The sequence below is a fragment of the Rosa chinensis genome, chromosome 2 (assembly GCF_002994745.2).
Source record: "Rosa chinensis cultivar Old Blush chromosome 2, RchiOBHm-V2, whole genome shotgun sequence".
Lineage (NCBI taxonomy): Eukaryota > Viridiplantae > Streptophyta > Magnoliopsida > Rosales > Rosaceae > Rosa > Rosa chinensis.
Window position 1 is genome coordinate 64,538,017 of NC_037089.1, and position 20,347 is coordinate 64,558,363.

At 37.7% G+C, this 20,347-nt stretch overlaps 2 protein-coding genes across 2 annotated transcripts; one reads left to right on the forward strand and one right to left on the reverse strand.

The window, feature by feature from the left end:
- Window positions 1-213: 213 nt before the first annotated feature.
- LOC112184757 (agamous-like MADS-box protein AGL12) lies at window positions 214-1,437 on the reverse strand. Its single transcript, XM_024322997.1, has 3 exons — window positions 1,238-1,437; window positions 713-837; window positions 214-332 (listed from the first exon to the last, which is right to left on the reverse strand). Exons 1-3 carry the CDS (start codon window positions 1,435-1,437, stop codon window positions 214-216), a joined length of 444 nt encoding a protein of 147 aa, XP_024178765.1.
- A 16,771-nt stretch (window positions 1,438-18,208) lies between these two features.
- On the forward strand, window positions 18,209-18,607 carry LOC112184758 (auxin-responsive protein SAUR71). Its single transcript, XM_024322998.1, has 2 exons — window positions 18,209-18,505; window positions 18,596-18,607. The coding sequence occupies exons 1-2, from the start codon at window positions 18,209-18,211 to the stop codon at window positions 18,605-18,607; spliced, it is 309 nt and encodes a 102-aa protein (XP_024178766.1).
- The last annotated feature ends 1,740 nt before the right edge of the window (window positions 18,608-20,347 follow it).

Consider the following 20,347-nt stretch of genomic DNA (forward strand, 5'->3'; position numbering starts at 1 on the left):
ACCTGGTGCCGTTACCTCCGTTACAAAAATTGACAGCTAAAGGATATTTTCGTCTTTTCATATTTTAATATATTATTTTTTTATCTAATTCATTTTTTTCTATTTTCTTTTTCTCTCTCCCTATCATTCCCCCCCCCCCCCCCCGGTCTCTCGCTCTCGGCCCCATTCAAACCCAGAACCCTTCCCTGTAACTCTTCTTCCTCCCTAAATCTCTCATTGATGAGAGCCCTCTCCAGCTGCTCCACCCTCTGCGACAATGATCCCAGCAGCCGAGTTTGCCGGTGAACCAGCTCCGTCCACCATCTTCTCTAGTAGCTCATCTTTTTTCTGCTCTGTATTGAATTAGAGTTGAACCCAACTTTAAACCCAATGACTTGCTCAAGGACTTGGCTTTGTCTAGGTTTCGGGAAATTGAAGTGATCGACATGGAAATCTTCTCAAGTTGTTTTCTTTTAACCACTTTGGTGGTGTTATGTGTTGAAATTTGCTACGGGTGTTGTTTGAATCACAAGGTTTTGGGATGGGGTCGTGTGGGGTTGTGGTTGTGTGGCTGATGAATGTTGGCTTTCCAATTCCTCCGCCGCCTCCTATCGAAGCCAGCCACTCCCACCACTCGAGCAATTCTGGTGGAGTGCTGTTGCTGTGATGGTGATGGTGACTCACTAACTCTTCTAGCTGGAGTGCTGTTGCTGTGATGGTGATGGTGACTCACCAACTCTGCTGGAGTGCTGTTGTGCTGCTGCGCCACCTTGAAATTGCTGGTGCCCAACCACCACTTGAACCTTCCCGCCGCCGCCGCCTGAGCCCTTCCCACCTACGACCCTCCTGACCTTTTCACTTGGCATTCATGTATAAAAAATAAATAAATAAATAAAATAAAAAGCTTTTTTTTATTATTATATGAAAAGAAAAAAAGTAATTAAAAAAAAAGGGTAAATTGGTCATTTAATGATCAAAATATGCCAGCTGTCAGTTTTTGTAACGGAGGTAACGGCACCAGGTACCGATCTTCGGTTGGGGTCAGAACCTCAGGTACCGTCCTGATATTTTCTGAACGTGAGGTTTTGAAGTTTAGAATGGGGAAAATGTCAGGTATTGTACAGACGATTTTCCCTTTTGATAATGGACATTGTCATTTTGGGAACAGTTTAAACTCGTCGAAGTAATGCTTTCCACATTCATAGATCCAATATCGTCTTGACAACTGATGCAATTGACATTTTGGTTAGAAGAAAACCCGGCAAGGTAACGATCGGTGATGGCGTCACAGCTTGGGGTGCCGAAGCCAAAAACCCTGCCGCATTCGGAAACAACGACCACCGCGACCGCGATTTCGGTGCCAGTGAGGCTGCTGAGTTGGTCGGCTTTTTGGAAAAGTCCTTTCTTGCGCTTGGAGAAAGTGACGTGGCGGTGGTCAAGTGCTTCTACCTTCTTCATTTCGACTTTTCTCCGGCCTAGGATTTTTTTTTTATGCCAATGGAATTGCTGGTACTCTCTGCAACAAAGGGAGCCATGGCGAATTGATTGATAGTTTGATACGAACTCGAAGCTAAGAGATGAAAAGGAATCTTCACAGAGCGCGAAAGCTTTTGCCTTCTTGTATTAGGACCGATAGTATTTATAGATGAGAATCAATGTCCTTCCCTCTTTCATATAGGAAAGGGGTCATTTAATTCTTAGCATTAGCCGGACCAACTGCTACCATTGTTACCGTACCACTAGACCATTGTGCCTAGAGTTGAGGCCACATATTTTCTTTGATAAAGATGATTAAAAAAAATAAAAAATCTATAATTATTCAAGTAAATCCATAATATGTGTCTGACCCAAACTCTAGGTTACTTGACTTAGTTGTAATAGGGTTTTAAAATAGAGATATTCTCGGAGATATTTATAGATATTCGATTAATTGTACGATTATCTTTCATTTTACAACTCTGATTCTTTGTCTTGTAATCCTCTATATATAGAGACCCCTATTATCAATGAAAGAACGACTCAATTCTCTCCCAATTTAGTTTTTCTTAAACACGTTATCAGCACGACGTTCTAACCCTAAAACCTAATAGCCAAAACCCTAAATCCAGATACAAAACCTTGAAACTCTTTTAGTCCCCGCCGCACACCTTAAAGATCTCGATCCCAGGAGCCCAGAACCTCCAGCGGCATCATTGGAACCGGCCGGAAAAGCACAGAACTGGCCCCCAGAAGAAAAAGAAGTTTCCAGCCCGGTTCGAATCCTTCCAGTCCAAATTTTACCGGAATATTTCGTCAATAACGGCTTCCTAAATCTAGAAACCCAGAACCAGAGAAAAATCGACCACAACCGGCAGGAAATGAAGGGCAGCCCACTACCAAACAATTCCAGCCAACCACCGCCAAGCTCAGGCCACCTCTGGTGACCAAATTCCTGTGACAACTTTCGACGACCAAATTCCGGCAATTTTCTACACTTTTCAACGTATGTTTTAAAGGTTCCTTTAGTTCCCGTTTTTGAAGTTTTTATTGTATTTCTCTTCTTTTTCTCGGGGACTTGCAAACTCCCTTCTTCTACCCCCCCTTTCTTTATCATAGAGGAGACCTAATTAGGCCGAACTATGGGGGTTCGTGCTCACTCCAAGTTTGGAGTTTGTTGAGATCTCCAAATTTAGGGTTTGTAGAGAATTTATTATCGACCACTTACGTCATTGTTTCGATCTAATCCAATACCTCTTGGAATCGGATTTCTTAGAGGCGACTACTCTCAGAAATTTTATATGTCACTACAAGAAAAAAGGCTTTTTTCAAGGAATTTTTTCCTTGAAAAAAGGCTTTTTTCAAGGAATTTTTTCCTTGTAAAAAGCTGGAAATTCGTTGCATTAACCCAAATGCAAGGAATTTTCCTTGCATTTGAGTCCTTGCAAAAGAGCAAATACAACAACTTGAAAATTCCTTGCATTTGAGTTTGCAAATGCAAGGAATTATTAATCTCAAATGCAAGGAATTAACACCTGAGGTTAACTGTGGTTAGCTGATATACAAAGAGAATTCCTTGCATATCATTCCTTGCATTTAGTTAAAAAAAAAAAATTAAAAACTGAATAAAAGAAAGAGTTTTTCTATTGGAACCTCCAAATTTGCTCACCTGACCTCTATGCTTTTTGCACCTCCTATCAAATTTTCAAATACTAAATTTACTCACTACACCTCACTAAAGTTCCTTAAATAACCTCACTCATATAATTTGCAAACAAACTATTATCTTTAAAATAAATAAAAAAACTTAGTCATTTCAATGATTAATTACTCTATAATCTTAATTACATGTATATTCCTTAATCAGACAACATAAATCTCTTATTCAATAAAAAAAATCAAAAATAATTTCTAATCAACAAGAAAATAACATTCTATTCATACCTCTAAATTTGGCATTTGGACCTCCCCACTTAATACACCTCCAACTTACTTTTACAAATAACCAATTTGCTATCTACACCTCTCTAATTTTCCTATAATGCCCATCCTCCAATAAAATCAAGAAAAACCTTTTTCTTTTTTAGATTCTATTTATACTTTCAAAAATCAATAGTTAAACCTCCTTCAGTTTTTACAGATTTAGAATTGCAACAATTTTTTTTTTTTTTGAAGTTTATTCTTTATGTACGAGTAATAGAGGAATGGGCGCGAGCAACTGAAGGAATACCAATTTTTTTTATGATCTTCAAGAGGAGCATCATATTAAGTTAGTGATCATTTCGTTAATTTGATATGGGTGATGAGGTATTTCATAATATGTTGCTTCCAGATTTTGTATATGAGACCTATATGTGGAGTTATGTTTTGCGTCTTATGGCATGGAATGAATCTGTAGCTATTTTTTGCCTAGATCATGGTATAACTTCTCATGAATCTGGGGATTATGGATGATGGACGACTTTGGTGGAATTACAGGTTCTTGGATAAAGGAATTTTTTTTTTTTTGGAAGTTCATCCTTCATTTTACGAGGGAAGCAGTCAAATTCTGAAAATTTTGACTACGACGTTAAATAACGTTTGGCGATATATATTTTAGGGTTTACATTGGAGAACAAAGTTTTCCCCAAGTCGAAGACTATTATTGTTCGTAGAGATAAGAAGAGATTTTTTTTCCTTTATTAATGTCTTTATTGGTAATTTGACATGAGTTGACAAAGTCAACTATTACTTCGAAAAATAGAGTGGTCCAAATACCAATTTTGGAGGTATGAATAGAAGCTCCCTAATTTTTTTCTTAATGTTTTTTTTTTCTCTATTTTCTGCACCTCATGATTAATTATTTAATATTTACTTTTTAGTTTTTCTATAATGCTAGCTCTTTATTTTTTATTTTTTATTTTTACAAATATAATAGATAGACTTAGATTTAGGTTATAATATGATTTATTTTGCTCTCCCTCACAATATGTGTTCAACATGTATATCATTTATTTTTATGTCACATGATCTTAATCATAGTTTTAGTTCTTATTAAATATATATGAATGCTTTAATGAGTTTGTAGTGAAATTGGAAAATGAAAATAGATAAGGAAAATAATAAAGTATGCAATCTGATTATTATTGAACTGGAAAGTCTAGAGAAATAAAAATAATATTTTTTTGATATAATTATTGTCCTTAATAGTCATTTTATAGTAGGTTATATATGTAATTTAATAATTCGATTATGAATGAGGTCAAGTGAGCAGATTTGGAGGTCTCAATAGAAACACTCTAAAAGAAAATACCCCAATTGTCATTCCAGATTTTTTTTTATTCATTGAATTAAAAAAATTAATTAGTTTGTTTGTACATCAAAAATTACAATTTAACAGTATTTCACTTAACCACATAACACTTCTAGTTCCAGATTCAGACAAATGACGCTTAGAGGCGTTTGAAACAGAAACTTGAGACAATTTGTCTGCATCTTTGCTTAGTGTCCGTTCTTTCAATGGCATATAGTGCCGAAGCCACTCCCCAATATATACCTGAATAACAGAAGATGGGAAAGCTGAGAAACAGCATGGCCAGAAACATGGCAGATCACTCATAGAAGTAACTAATGATTAGGACATATAAGTTCATTTACAATAACTCGAGAAAAAAGAAAAAAAACAATGTTCAAGATGCCTGAACACATAATTGAACTAACCTGTGCAGACCTCATGATCTTAGTATCAGAATCACCCAGGGATTCTCCAGTGTGCCATGTAACCAGCCATTCGAGGGATTGCAAGCAAAACTGGGAAGAACTCTGTTGGAAATCCGATTGCTATGTTTAATAAGAAGTCAATACTTTCTTACCAATTACAAATAGGAACCTACAAGCTTTCATATCTTTATACAAGGACAAGTACCTATATCTGAACCAGAGTAGAAATCAACATTTGGATACAGCTTTCTGTTAACAAAATACTCATCAAATAGTGCAGCTTTCTCCAGCTACGAATAAAGGAAAAAAATATGAACACAAAACAAAATGAAAAGAGAAAAAAGGGATCGATCTTGTGGATTAAAGAAACCAACAATATATAATCATGATGGAACACAAAATGAAAATATGATCGAGGATAGAAAGAACTGGAAAGAAGGAAATGGGGATTTACCTCAACTAATAAATCTGTAATGGAGTCTGGGTTTGAGTAGTGTTGATCTGAGAAGCAAATGAAGAAGATTTGAACTCGGCTGGTAATTAAAGCTTCAAGATTGGACCAAAGTCGATTGATCTGTAGAAAACATATATACACTGACATTAGGTAGCTAGTATATATAGTGTGCAAATGAAATATGAAACGGACTGCGTCTGCGTTGAGTTGGATTAGCAAAATTTGAACTGACTGACTAAGAAGGAACAGAAAGAGAAAGTCTCTAAAAATCACATACCCATTACCGAAACATCGGAATAAAGCAACAATGGTATCACTTCATTATACCACTGAAATCCATAACCAATACAATATACAAAACAACAACAAAGACAACTGGAAATGTTTTATACATAAAGTTTATAATCATTACTACGTACGGTAGCCACAGTATGATTTATCCATGTCAATGGTATGTTTCTTTGGATTTAGAAAGTGCGAGAAATAACTGCTCAGCAAGAGAAAAAGCATGATTCTCAAAGCTTTATCGCTAGCTATGGGATTTATTAGATGGAATGCAGTTGTAATTGATTTGAGGTAAAACTATGTCAAAGTTTTGGAAATACTTTCATTAGCAGAAATGATAGAATTTGCGAGCACCCTTCTCCAAATTTATTGAAGAACCTTGCACATAACTTTTCTCACCAGTAAACCATATGCTAAAATGATTACACAAAAACAATGAAGTTGGTGGACACTCCCTGCAGATTCAGAAAATTTGTTGTTCCTTTGCAGAATATAGGAATTCTTGCAGTTGGCGTTTTATCAATCAAACACTAACTTGGCCTTGAAATTCAGTTTATAATCAGAGGTATGATAGACTCAAACAAAGAAGTATCAGGACAACTTTGTCTTTATCTAGGTTTAGCTCTCTTTTGTAGAACATATGTTGTTCCTTGCACTACCAAGTTATTTTCGATATGCATAGCTAGAAGCAACTGAATTTTAGTTTTACGTAACTATATATCACTATATGGTCAGATAAAATAAAGCAAAAAACAGTTAGAATATGAAGTGTGTTAGATAATCAAGTGTGTTAAAACCTTATTTCTTCTTGAGATACGACAGTTGCCAGATTGGAACAGATATGTGCTATGCAACCAACATTTTACTTCATGTCCAAGAAGTCTGAACTTTCCTCCACTCTGGCAGAACGTCATTTCTTTGTAATTTGTTGTACCGCCTTTGCAACTGCAAATCAATTTCCATTAGTTCATTCTTTAAATTCATTAATTACGAACTCTGTTTAACACCAACACTCAAACAATATAAACCATAAACCAATGGAAGATGCACAATAAAAGCAAAGGCATAAGAACAAAACTTGAAGAGTAAGATATTATAAAGCTAGGTGAAGACATATGATTATCTAATCTAATCCCTTGGAGAAATCTGCCTAACAATGTTTAAATATAAAGGTTTCGACTGATGGGTTTTGCAGGTCGGGATACCTGAGAGTTGTTTATAGTCTATAAGTATACTCATTTATTTCAGTTGTTGAGGCAAGAAAATTGAAACATTTAATCGGAAACCAAACTTGGATGAATTACCAAGTGTTGTGCAACCAAAATCATATTTCTTTATGTTCCTAGGCAGCTAAACAGAGCATAAAGGAGAATCAGAAATCGGTATTTACATGAGAGTGGGAGTTTTTAGTTTGGAGAGACTGAAGCAATGAAAATGGAGAGGCCTCGGTGGGTGCTTTGGCTTTAATCTCTTATATATAAAGTAAGACTTCCATTGCCTGCAAAAACTCAGCTCTTCGATTGCCTGCAAAAATAAAAATATGAAAACCCTTTCAATAACCTATCGAAATCAATAAAATCTCAATTTCAATCAAAATCAAAATCGAAACCAAACCCCTACTTTTAGATATGTCAATAATCCTAAACCAAAGAATTCAATTCTTCTATATCTAATTCAAAAAAGTTCATAGGCTACCACAGGGAACAAAGTCGTATGTATAGCGTATAGAAAAAGTAACAGATGCAATTCGAACCCAGAAATCGAAGCAAGAAAGATGGCAGCAACTTACCAAGCTTGAAGTTTCCGAAATCGAGTCGAAAACTGAAATCGAAGCTTCTTCACCTAATAGAGTTCGAGCCAAATCCAGACTTGAAGACTGAAAGTTGAATACCCAGAAGCATAAATTAAGAGGAACCCATAAATTGATTGAAGAGTGAAGACCCAGATACAGAAATTAAGAGAATTATAGAAACCCAGACTCACCGCGCACCGTCAGCCCGCCTAGGAACCACCCAGCTTGCCTAGTCGACCGATTTTCACCCTCACGCCTAGCTCGATCGACTAGCCCATTTTCGCCACTGACAGTTGGATTTGGGGTTTTAGTGTTTTGGGTGTATTCTTCATTGATTTAGAAAGACCAGAGAGAACTTGTGTTTTTTCTTTTTCTAACTAGAGTCAGTCGAGTGATTAAGGCTCTGAGAGCATCCACAAATAAAAACAAGGAAGCGAGTTAGATCTTTGCAATTGTGGTTTGGAGAGCGCTAAAAAATCCCACCCAGCAATAATTGTAAGGATTCTAAATCTATATACAAGGAATTTACCATTTTTTAGATTTGAGAAGACCAAGTATAAGGAATTGTTGCATTCCTTGCAAACTCAAACAGCTAGATGCAAGGATTCACAAAATTCTTTGTATAAGTCAACCAATTGCAAGGAATTTTGACTCCTTGCATATAAATCCGTTGCATATACCCAAATTTCTTGTAGTGTGTTTTCGTGGTAGCTTTTTCCGCTCTGAAACTAACCATTTTTCTTGTTCTCTTTCAGGATGAGTAACCAAAACAAATTGGACTTTGCTCCATTGGGAACAACTGGCTCTGGATATCACAGGTGGCTTCGTGATGTCTGCCAACATCTCAAGGCCGATGGAATCCTTGATACTATTCTCAAGCCTAACCAGGACATGCTAACTGTTGAGCAAGCTCAAACTTTGGAAGCAAATAGAGCAGCCTTAGAGGCAAATAAGGCGAAAGCCATCATCCTAATGTCTCGTTATATGGGTGATTCGCTCCACTATATGTGTATGAATGAAGAAGACCTCAGAAGGCTGTGGGTCTCACTCGAAGAAAGATTTGGCAATTTCCGTGACTCCCTGCTTCTTGACCTTGAAGTGAGATGGCACAACCTCCGCTTCTGTGATTTCAAGTTAGTCTTTGACTACAACTCGGAAGCACTTCGCATTAAATCCTTAATGGAATTCTGTGGTAAAGAGATCACAGATGCGATGTTGATTGAGAAGACTCTCTCTACCTTCCCCATCTCTGCATTGATGGTTGCTAAGAATTATCGAATCGATGTTACTGTAGAACAGATCACAAGGTTTCATGAGCTCATTGGAGCTATGAATGACAACATTCTTGTGAAGAACTATAATTCAAGATCCGTGGAAACAAAACATATTCTAGAGTCCAATTATAGTTGCACCCCTAAGAGAGGGCGACAAGACCTAAACCCTAATCTTAGGGATACTTCTGGACATCCTTGTCCATATAATCGCTCAACATGGGAAGGTAACTGGCAAAATAGGCGAACACAGAACTGAAGAGGTCAACATGGAAAGAGAAAGGGAGGCAACGCCTCTGGTCATGTTGGTGGTGCCACCAACACTAAGAGCCATCTAAATGACGATTTAAAAGTGCCTCAATCAATGAAGTCTGAGCAAAGAGATGTATGTTCTCGATGTGGAGTATCCAATCATTAGGCACACATTTGTAGAGCTAGTGAAGAAATTATCACCGCCTACAAAGCATATTGTGTAGCAAGAGAAGCTCACTATGTGGAACAAGAAGATCAAGAAGATGATGTAGAGTGAAGGGTTGAAAACTACAAATCTGGCTGGGATCAATAGATTGCCAATTCTGTTTAAGTCTTTATTTTTCTAAGAGATGTAATAGGCAATTGCCATATACTTTGTAGTAAATGTCATTGGTTTAGTTTTTCTTCATATAGGCTCATCCAAAATGAGTATGATGTCTAGGAAGGTTTTGAGAGAGTTCCTTTGCAATACCTCTAACAATTGCGAACAAAGGCGTATCTCAGAGAAGTTTATGTGTCTCTTTAGTGGACTCTATGTCACTATTCTATCTATTAAATTCGACCTATTAAATCCAATAAATTTATGAGAGACGATCTCTTGGATTCAAACACATATTGGCTTTGTCACGGCAGGATATGTCATATTTACTTTAGAGTTACTGAAAGAAGTCAAACGACTACTTTTGTTTTGCATTAGCTAGCATTTGGATTAGATTCTCCTAATGGTTAAGAGACAATGATGTACTCTGTTGGCTTATGAATAAAATTTCGAGTTCTTTTCATTATGACTCCATTTTGATTCCGAGCATATTACTTTGTGACTACAATGGCTGGGCCATCAATATTAATTAAAGGACATGGAATAGCCCAAGTTCCCCTTGCCAAATGACACCTTGATTACTATCACAGAAACTCTTTACTCTCCTAGGGCAAATCGCACCTATGAATAGCCAACAAATTCCACGCGAAAATGCATGTAGAGAACGAAAGTGAGTTCCTTTGCAATACCTCTAACAATTGCGAACAAAGGCGTATCTCAGAGAAGTTTATGTGTCTCTTTAGTGGACTCTATGTCACTATTCGAGCTATTAAATTCGAGCTATTAAATCCAATAAATTTATGAGAGACGATCTCTTGGATTCAAACACATATTGGCTTTGTCACGGCAGGATAGGTCATCCTAGTCCTGATATGATGATCCGTCTACTAAAGACTTCACGTGGATGTCCATTCTCTCGAGCAAAATGAAGCATGAATCAAAAGTTGATTCATGGACTAAGTGTGACTGCTGCTGCTGCCTAGGGCACTGCCACCGTCCACTACCACCCTAGGGCTGGCACAGTCCTTATTCATAACGCCATGGATGGCGTCCATCATGGTGATGGCACCCTAGGTGATGCTGAAATCACCAACTTTGCTTCAAATAGCGTTTCAGACGCTCAGGCCCAATCCTAATAGGTTACTTCTAAAGCCTCTTGCTCTTTTTACAAAGCCTATTCCTTAGGGAAATTAGGACTGAGACTGTCCTATGTAAAGGATACGAAAATTCTCATTCTGTTCTTACATAGAATCCATGGGGATTCTGTGGACTAATTCAACCAACTTACGGACATTTAAATATCTCATGATATTGGTTGACACGCAAACACGCTGGTCACGTGTTGTGCCATTTTCCACTTGTAATGTTGCTTATGCTGCATTCCTAGCACATATCATATGACAACGGGCTTAATCTCCGAATCATCCTATTCAGTCAATTGGATTTGACTATGCTAGAGAGTTTACATCGAGGACTTTTGATGGTTATTACAATGGGACTGATGTTGGACATCATATTCCCATATACACACCCAAATGGTCTTGCGTAAATGACTACGATGGTGGTCCGGACATTGGTAATGTGCACCAATTTCCTTATATCCGCTTGGGGTGATGCAATATCGCATGCAGCTATGCTAATTCTTCTACGACCCACCGCCACTCAATCTACCTCTGCGTTATAGCTAGTGACTGGGTACAAGTATCGTACTTACGCATATTTGAGTGTGCCATTTATGTGCCAATTTCGCCGCCACAGCGTTCTATGATGGGTCCTTATAGAAGAATGGGCAACTACGTTGGATTTGAGATTCCAACAATCGCCTGCCACTTAATGCCCTTGCTAGGCGATCTCTTTACCGCTAGATTTACGGATGTCACTTTGCTAAGACAATATTCACGTCGTTAGGGGGAGATAAGAATACGAATGTTCAGCAGGAACGACAAGAATTGTCGTGGCATGTCCCCACTATGTCTTATGTCGATCCTCATTAATGTGACGAGATCACACAAATATGCTGCAAACATGCCTGTAAGGATGGACGTCCCTACAAGAGGACATAGTGCCATCCTACACAGAGATAGACATGACACCAAAGAGCCACTCTTTTTGGTGTTATAAGCCATGGCCCTAGCTATGATGTGTGGGAAGCCCGTGGGTTCGAAGGATACTTTGGCACATTCCAATCCTTTGATCATCAAGACTCAAAATCCATCTCATGAGAATCTTCCGGATTATGGTTATCATTAGGGGACGCCTCAACGTCAGAACATATTCCTGAGAATATAGAGCTCTATGAAAATTACACTAGTGTACATGAGACGTGCGATAGAAACTCCATCATAATTGATGATGTAATCACTCAATTCGTTGTGCATGAGTTTGTTGAGTTTGATGATATCGAATCACGCTCCGTTGATGAATGAATGCCAGTGTAGACAAATTTGGCCTAAATGGAAAGATGCGATCCAGGTTAAGTTGACTTCTCTGACGAAGAGGAAGGTTTTTGAAGCAGTGATGCCAACACCTCCTAACATAACACATGTTGACTAATGGGTCTTTGTTAGAAAGCATGATGAGTAGAAGAGATAGCAATCTTGCCTTATGGTGCAATGCTTCTGCAAAATGCCCTGGAATCGACTACGATGAGACATATTCTCTCGTAATGAATGTCATTGCACTCCACTACCCTGTTAGTATAGTAGTTTCTGAATAACTGAACATGTAGCTCACAAATGTGGTCACTACGTATCTCTTTGGGAATGTAGATACGAAATATACATGAAGGTTCATGGTGGACTTCATTTACCCAAGTCAAGTGGCTCTAGACCAAAGAGCATATTTGAAATAAGGTTGAAACGCTCACTAAAGTGACTATTTGATTGAGAAGGTATATGTATGCGTGTTTCCATAACAAGTTTTGGATTCTATCGCGGTTCATGTTGGACTTGATCTTCATTGGAAACCCTTAAAGAGTTAAGGGAAATGGCTGAACACTTGGAAATGGCTGAACACTTGAAATCTGAGTTTGAGATGAAGGATTTTGGGAGAATACGATTATGTCTCGTTTTGGAACTTGAGCATCGTGTTGATAGATGCTTAGGCATTTTGACAAAGTCGAGCCTTCAAGCACCCCCATGATCGTCTGTAATCTTGATCCTGAAAATGATCCTTGATTTGTGTGCTTAAATGCAACTTACGCTCAATAAGGGCACGGTCATCAAAGAAGTGGGAAATATTTGAACCCGAAATTATCGTACCACGGGGATTGAAAAGCTAACTTTAATCCTTGGTTATGCCGATTACTAAGTTACCAACAATTTAACAAACAAAACCTAGAAAAATAGCACCAAGCTATTTACATGCCCGGCTCGGAACAACCAAGCCTAAAATTGGTCAAGAGAACCACAAATAAATTCGGAAACTCACAACCAAATGGTATGGACAATGAAAGTGGTTTGTGAAATTTGATTTTTTTAATTGCGAAGAAAATAAAATTAACAATTGAAAATTAAAATTAAAATTAAAGATAATAGAAACTAATCAAGAAATGGAAATTAGGTTACTAGGGTATCTCCTAGCCAAATTTAATGCACAAATATATTCCGACAATGGTCATTCAATTCATAGTGGCATCAAGAACCGTACCCAAGGATTTGCAAGGCTCATGGGTCATTATATTCCTTAAAGGGTATTCCTACTCTGGATCAAGGGTCATAGAAACTCAATTGGGACAATCTAGAGCCTTGTAGGGCCTCTAGTTGCACCAAAAGGCGAAGAGTCCTAGAATCAAGGTTCTCAAGCTAGCCAATACGGCAATCGAAATTGGTATTGTAACTAACCATGTTCTAAACTAGTGTCCTAGCCATAAATTAGAGAAGTGATTAGGTCCCCTAATTCGTTCTAGACATGCTCATCTACACATTCAAGAGTTAATCAAGCTCCTAAGTATGCATCTAAGTCAAATATTATAGAATAGAACATATGCCAAACACGAAATTGAAAACCATTAAATCAAAACATATTTATTACATTAAATTCATGCTAGGGCTCAAACCCTAGCTTCCTAAATAGACTACTCACAACCCATCCTCAAATAAACAACAATATATATCAATTAAAGAGGTAAAGGTGAAGAGGAGTGAAAAGTAACAAGAACAAGTCACAAATTGCTATAGAGCAATTATGATAAGCCTTGATTTATGGTTTCTCACTATACTAATCTCAAATCTTGATGCCTCTTGAAATTCTTTGAGAAATTGATGAGGATTTGATGGAATTTTGGTGAGGTGATGTTGGATCTTGGTGAGGAGGAAAATAAATCTTAGTGAGGAGGAAAATAAATCTTGGTAAGGAGAAGAAATGGTGTGGAGGGGTGGTTTTGGGTGTAGGGTGAGAGAGAGTATAATGGAGCTGGGGTCTTGGTGGTGGTGTGCGGCAGAATGGGAAGAAGAATGTATATGGAATGAGGTGAGGTCGTGGTCTGTTGGAGAAGAAGAGAGAAGAAGGGATGGGATGGGTTTGGTGGTGTCTTCTGGTTACTGCAGGTTAGAGTGAATATATATGCTGCATGTGTTCCAATAGAGGATAAAATGGATGGCCCTCCTTGATGGAGAAGAAAAAGTGTGAATTTAATGGTTGAGATTGATTGGTGCATGTCATCTCGGTGTGTGGCTGCCAGCAAGAGAGGAAGAGAAAATTGATGCTCTCTCGTGCCGCGTGCGTGAGAAAAGAAAAGGTGCAGCAAAGTATAATTAAGCATTGCTTAATTAAAAGAGCAACATGTAGCCAATTTCATCCTTCTTTTTTTTTTTTTTTTTTTCTTTTCTATTTCCCTATTCTCCCTCCATTTATATATATATATATATATATATATATACATATATATATATATATATATTATATATGTATATATTATATATATAACTCTTTCACGCGATCTCAATATGTTTTCACACCCACCATCAAAGGAGTAGTCATGTTTCACTTAACTCGCTGACATTTACGATGGTTGACTGGACCCGCAATTTCATCTTTTTCTCGTAAACTCCATTTTGCTTCAATTTCCCATCACTTTCTCTCCATTTCCGCAATTCCGCTTATTTCCTACACAATAAAGAAAAATAGATTAATTATATAATAATTGACTTGAGGATTAACTTATTTATAGTGTTTTAGATACAATTACATGCATATAAATGCATGTAATCAATCCTCTTATCCAAAGAATGATGACGAAGACTTGCTAAAGGCAAAAATGTCATGCTTAAGTACAATAGGTGCATTATTGTACTTAACTCAATGCACAAGACCGGACATCTCATATGTTGTGAACTTGTTAGCTAGTTATAGCTCTGCACCAACACAACGTCATTTGATTGATGTAAAAGATATCTTTCGGTACTTGAGATGTACGATTGATATGGGATTGTTTCATCCCTGCAGAGAGATGATGGATTTGGACCCATCACACACCAGGAACTCCACAAACACTGGCCTGCGTCCACTATCTCCATCCCAAAACAACATGTGTTTTGGAAGGTTTTGCTGATGTTGGGTATCTCTCTGACCCGCACAAAAGTCTTCTCAAACTGGTTAAGTGTTCGCCATGGGTAAAGACCGTGATATCTTGGAGGTCTACTGAACAGACCCTAGTCGCTATATCTTCGAACAATGCAGAGATTATTGCTCTTCATGAATGTATATGGATTGGATCCATAATTACTCATGTTCGAGCAATTGTGGTTTGAAGTCTACTACAGATGAGCCTATGAGCATCTTCGGATAATGCTGCTTGTTTTGAATAAATGAAGCATGGCTACATCAAAAGCGACAACACCAAGCATAATCAACAACAATAGACTCTCCTTAAGATCAAAGTAAACTAGATTGATTTGAGGTTAGTGTGGTAGACTTGCTCACTAAGTCATTGCCTAAATTCCACTTTCGAGAAATATGTTGGTAGCATCATTTGCGGAAGTTTTCCAAACTCCCATGACCGTAGTCATCAGGAGGAGATGCAGACATCAGAGGGAGATATCTACATGTATGGTCTCAAAACGTGAAGGGTGTGTTGTGCTCTTTTTCCCATTCGACCGAGGTTATTTTTGTCCCACAGGGTTTTTGTTACTCGGCAATGTTTTTAATGAGGCAACGAGAGGAGCACCATGTTTGGGTGACACAAGGGGGAGTGTTCAAGTAAGTCCAGAATATGTGTCTAGCCCAAACTCTAGGTTACTTGCTCTAGTTGTAATAGAGTTTTAAATTAGAGATATTCTCGGAGATATTTATAGATATTCGATTAATTGTACGATTATCTTTCCTTGTACAACTCTGATTCTATGTTTTGTAATCCTCTATATATAGAGGCCACTATTATTAATGAAAGAACGACTCAATTTTCTCCTAATTTAGTTTTCTTTAAACAGTTGTAAACACGAAAATCCTGCAACGAATGAAAGAAGGACACGTGTACAAAATAATATATATTTTTATTAATGAATTTGAGGGTTACAATCTCTGTAGGTGTTCTTTTACAAGAATCTCCTCTGATTCTATCTCCGACTGTGATATGATCCAAGGGTGGCAAGCACTTGATCTTGAATCGAACGGTTGTAGTGTAAACTTCTTGTTATGTTGACGATTTGAAGAAGACAATTGACCAAGGGCTGTAGAGGCTTGATCTTGATCGGATTTAGGCAACGAGTGATGTCACGTGGTGGGCTTATTCGGCTTTGGTAAGGGATGAACCAACACGTGTGTTTGGTGCTTGTTGATTCTCCACGAGCTTGATGAAGAACTTGTAAAAGATTTACTTAATTTGTTGAATACGACGGATGATCAAGGGCTGTAGAGGCTTGATCTTGATCAAACTTGAACCACAAGAGGTGTCACGTGGCGAGTATGGCTTTGATGGCGGATGAATTGGCATGTTTGCTTGGTGCTTGTTGATTTTCCGTGAGTTTGACGACTTCTGAGTTTGCAGGTGATTTCCTTTGTTTGTCTGAAGTCGGTGAGCTAAAGAGACCGGCTATTTGGCAGCTTGATGGTTCTTCATGAGTTTGGGAGACTTCTGAGCTTTGAAGAGCTTTCTTCTGTCTGCTTGCGTCTATCTGTCGTCCTCCCCTCTTGATTTGAGAGGGGGTATTTATAGTGTTGTCGTCTCCCTCAATTTGGAATGCATGATGAAATAGCATTAATCACATTCCGTAATTGTGTAATTAAATCAATCAGTTTTAATTGATTGATTTAATTACATTTTATTTAAGAAATATGTCAATCAATTTCGATTTGATTTAATGCCTGATTTCAATCAGAATTAAACAATTTAATCCGATTGATATTTGAATTTAATACTTGATTTCAATCAGAATTAAACAATTTAATTTGATTGATATTTGAATTTAATACTTGATTTCAATCAAAATTAAACAATTTAATCGTATTGATATTTGTATTTGATGCTTGATTTTCATCGAGATCAATCTGTTTAATACGATTGATCCGCTTTAAATGTTTAATTCAAGCAACAATCAATCACCAATAAATTGACGCTTCCACAATTGATGGTTCCGCGTCATCCAATCAATGGATTACTCGTGTTTTGACATGTGTCATCCTCGAAGCTCACATAATTTTGGTGACGTATGAACCATGTGTACCTTTTGTAAGACCCATGTGCCAAACTGCCAACTACGCTTGTTTAGTCAAAATTTCAAAGATTGACCGATTTATTTAATGAATTTTATTTTCATATATACTGTTCAAGAATTTTTCCTTTTACGGTTGTATAAGCCGTTATGGTTGCTTGATTTGCTTGTCAAAGCAAGATGCAATATTTGTATTAGTTTGCGCTAATTTATTGAACAATTTCCTCCTCAAAATTTTTATATAAGAGCAAAAACCTCCCAATTCCTCCCAGTTCCAGGTTCCTTGCTTGATTCGGTAAGTAAAGTACAAGATTACTTGTCAATTTCGTTAATTCAGTTTAAGGAATAACTAACCAATATATAGCTCAACGTACTACTTGTTAACTTAAGCTTTGTCTCCGAACCCTGTTAACTTCATCCAGGTACCCATCTTGCTTGTACTTGGTCTTGGAGATGAATGTGAACACAAGCAAACATATATATATGGCAATCATTTTTTTTTTTTTTGGTATAAGGAACATATGGCAATCATTAGTTGCTTAATTATTTAAACTTCTAGATACACATTAGATAGTAAACACCTAGCAATTGGATGTATATTTAAATTTGTAGATAGAGGGTCGGCAATGAATTAAGAATTGTTTAGTCATCGTCTGATTGACCCATTCACAAGTTTCACTTGATTTCAAATGGCAAAGACAAAAGCAGATTAATGAAGATGATACTGAAAGACCAAAATAATAGTAGTTGCTGAAGAAGAAAATTATTGAGCTATTATCAACTTTGTAGTCACGGTGTGTTGCCTCCTTAAAAGACAATGCACATTTTCATTAACAAATTAAATTGAAAAAGTCACAATCATTGAGTTAATGACAGAAAAAAAAAAATGTTAATCAACGTCTTATGGCCGGGGACAAAGCAGTAGGATATCATAGCAAGGTACGCAGAAGTACTTAATTCTGTACTTTCAAGGGAGCGATATAAATTCCAAATAGAAATTATCCAAATGAAGCTTTAGAGGGTTTGGTTACCATGGGGATTAGAGGCAGTAAGTTGAGCCAGATTATTGGAGTGAACAAGAGACTGAGATCGAGCACTCCAGTTACGACTCCTAGAGGTTATGTGCCTGTTTGTGTCGGAGTCGATGGCGATTTTCGGCGGTTCATGGTTCATACCAAATTGCTTGGACATCAAGAATTTATGGAGCTGCTGTATAGTTCAGCTGAGGAATATGGTTTCTGCAATGATGGGGTTTTAAGGATCCCATATGAAGCTAAGGATTTTGAGGAGTACTGGATGATCAAAAAGTCCAAACCAAAGGTTTTCAAGGTTAAACCAATCTAGCAAGCTCTAGTATTCACAGGATTCATGTCAGTTCATTGTTTATTGTAATTCTTTTGGAATGATATGTTTCTTCAGGTTGGCTTGTGAATACAAATTGTGCGCATTTTTTTGGAAATATTAGTTTGTCTACGATTAAAATTACCTCCATCTCTTCTTTATGGCAGCTCAATTTGACTTGATCTTTTTTGTTCTGATGAGTTTGCCTGTCAGTTATCTAGATTATTTGTATAACTACACATGTAGAACAATATGATGGATAAAAACTATTGCAAGGTCGACTAAGCAAAATATGTTTTCAAATTAGCTATTGTAGAGCATGTAGGACTTGGAAGCCTTTGTTCTTTCTTTTGGTCAATGAAGCCTACTTCTATATATGGTCAGAAATTTCTGCACGATAATACCTTCCAACTCTATTATTGATTTTTGTGCTGCACGTTAATTAACTTCAAAACATTTGAGGTTCCCATTACCAAATCCTAATAAATTTTCTTCCCATGAGCAAAATTAAGACCAAGAAATACATGGTATAGTTTCATCGAGTTTTTCTTCATCGTTTTTGTTCTTCTTATAGTTTGAAACATTTTTACAAATACTGTCCTTAATATTTTACTTTACCGATCATAATATCATGTGAAGTTCTTTTATATTTCACATTAATATGACTCGACTGATGAGTACGTACTCAATCTGTCAGTCACTAATTGGCCGGGTTGGATCATCAATATGGAATCGGTTATCATACTTTATGGCAAAACAAATGGCCGGTTGTGGCTCTGTTTGTTTACATAAGCATTTGATGTCGCACTCTAACCTTGTTACAAGTTGTGCTGATGATTCCTTTAGCCATGGGATCAGCATCAGTTCCGCCCATAATTTTGCCTCTGCTTGTAGACCAAAATAGCCTGCAGCAGTTCCTTCTGCACCATATATCTATCTCATATATTTCCTGCATATATATATATATATATATATATATATATATATATATTCTATCTCATATAATTGTTTGGCTCCAAAACCAGTTGGTGTGCAAACAGTCTCTTTTGGGCGAGTGGTTGCGCAGGCGTGCCAGCACCGCGGGGTGCAGTCGTTGGGGTAGTCCCGTGACCTGACTTCTTCTTCAAGCGCTGTGGACGAGGAGAGCACCAACCTCGTCACATGGTTCTTTTCTTGCCTTCCGGAAAAGGACTTCTTGCCTTACGCGGGTAAGGGCTTTGGTTGTGGTCTCTTTTCGTTCACCGTATCGATACTCAACTTGAAAGCTGAGCAGAGCAATCACTGGGAAGTTTGAGAGGAACACTGGTTTGCTAAAGCGTGACTTTAGCTTCGCTGGGTTGCGAGGGCGTTACCCTTGCTTCGCTGGAAGTAACAGTGGCAGTTGTGCTCGCAGTCGGCTCCTGGGGAGACTGGGACTGGAAGTACGGTCGCCGGGTTGAACTGGTGAGGCTGACAGTCGGCTCGCGAGGAGACTAGGACTGGCGGGCGGTCACCGGGTTTCAACGAGGTTGAGGGTTTGCTCCGGGGAGGCTTTGTAATCGCTGGGATCGATTGCTCAGAGAGAGTAAAGGTCAAAAGGTTCCTTTTTGTATCGTGTTTAGCCTCTATAAATAGGCTACTGTAGATTCACTTTCCTAATATGACTGAAATACTATATTTTAGGCCACAGTTATTGGCCTTGAATCAAATCAAAACTCTTAATAGTTTTGATATTATTGTAGGCGATAATTAATAATTATCCTCCGTCGCCGCTAGAATATAGGCAAAGATTAATTGCCTCTGTGAGTCCTGGACGTAATCTTCCTCTTGGATGTGGCAGGATATGCTTAA

Coding starts and splice junctions, on each gene's coding strand:
- LOC112184757 (XM_024322997.1), bottom strand. CDS start 1,437: ATGAAGAAGGTAGAAGCACTTGACCACCGCCACGTCACTTTCTCCAAG. Junction 838..1,237: donor ACCGATCGTTACCTTGCCGG/GTTTTCTTCTAA, acceptor ATGAATGCCAAG/TGAAAAGGTCAGGAGGGTCG. Junction 333..712: donor ACAGCACTCCAGCAGAGTTG/GTGAGTCACCAT, acceptor AATTCAATACAG/AGCAGAAAAAAGATGAGCTA.
- LOC112184758 (XM_024322998.1), top strand. CDS start 18,209: ATGGGGATTAGAGGCAGTAAGTTGAGCCAGATTATTGGAGTGAACAAG.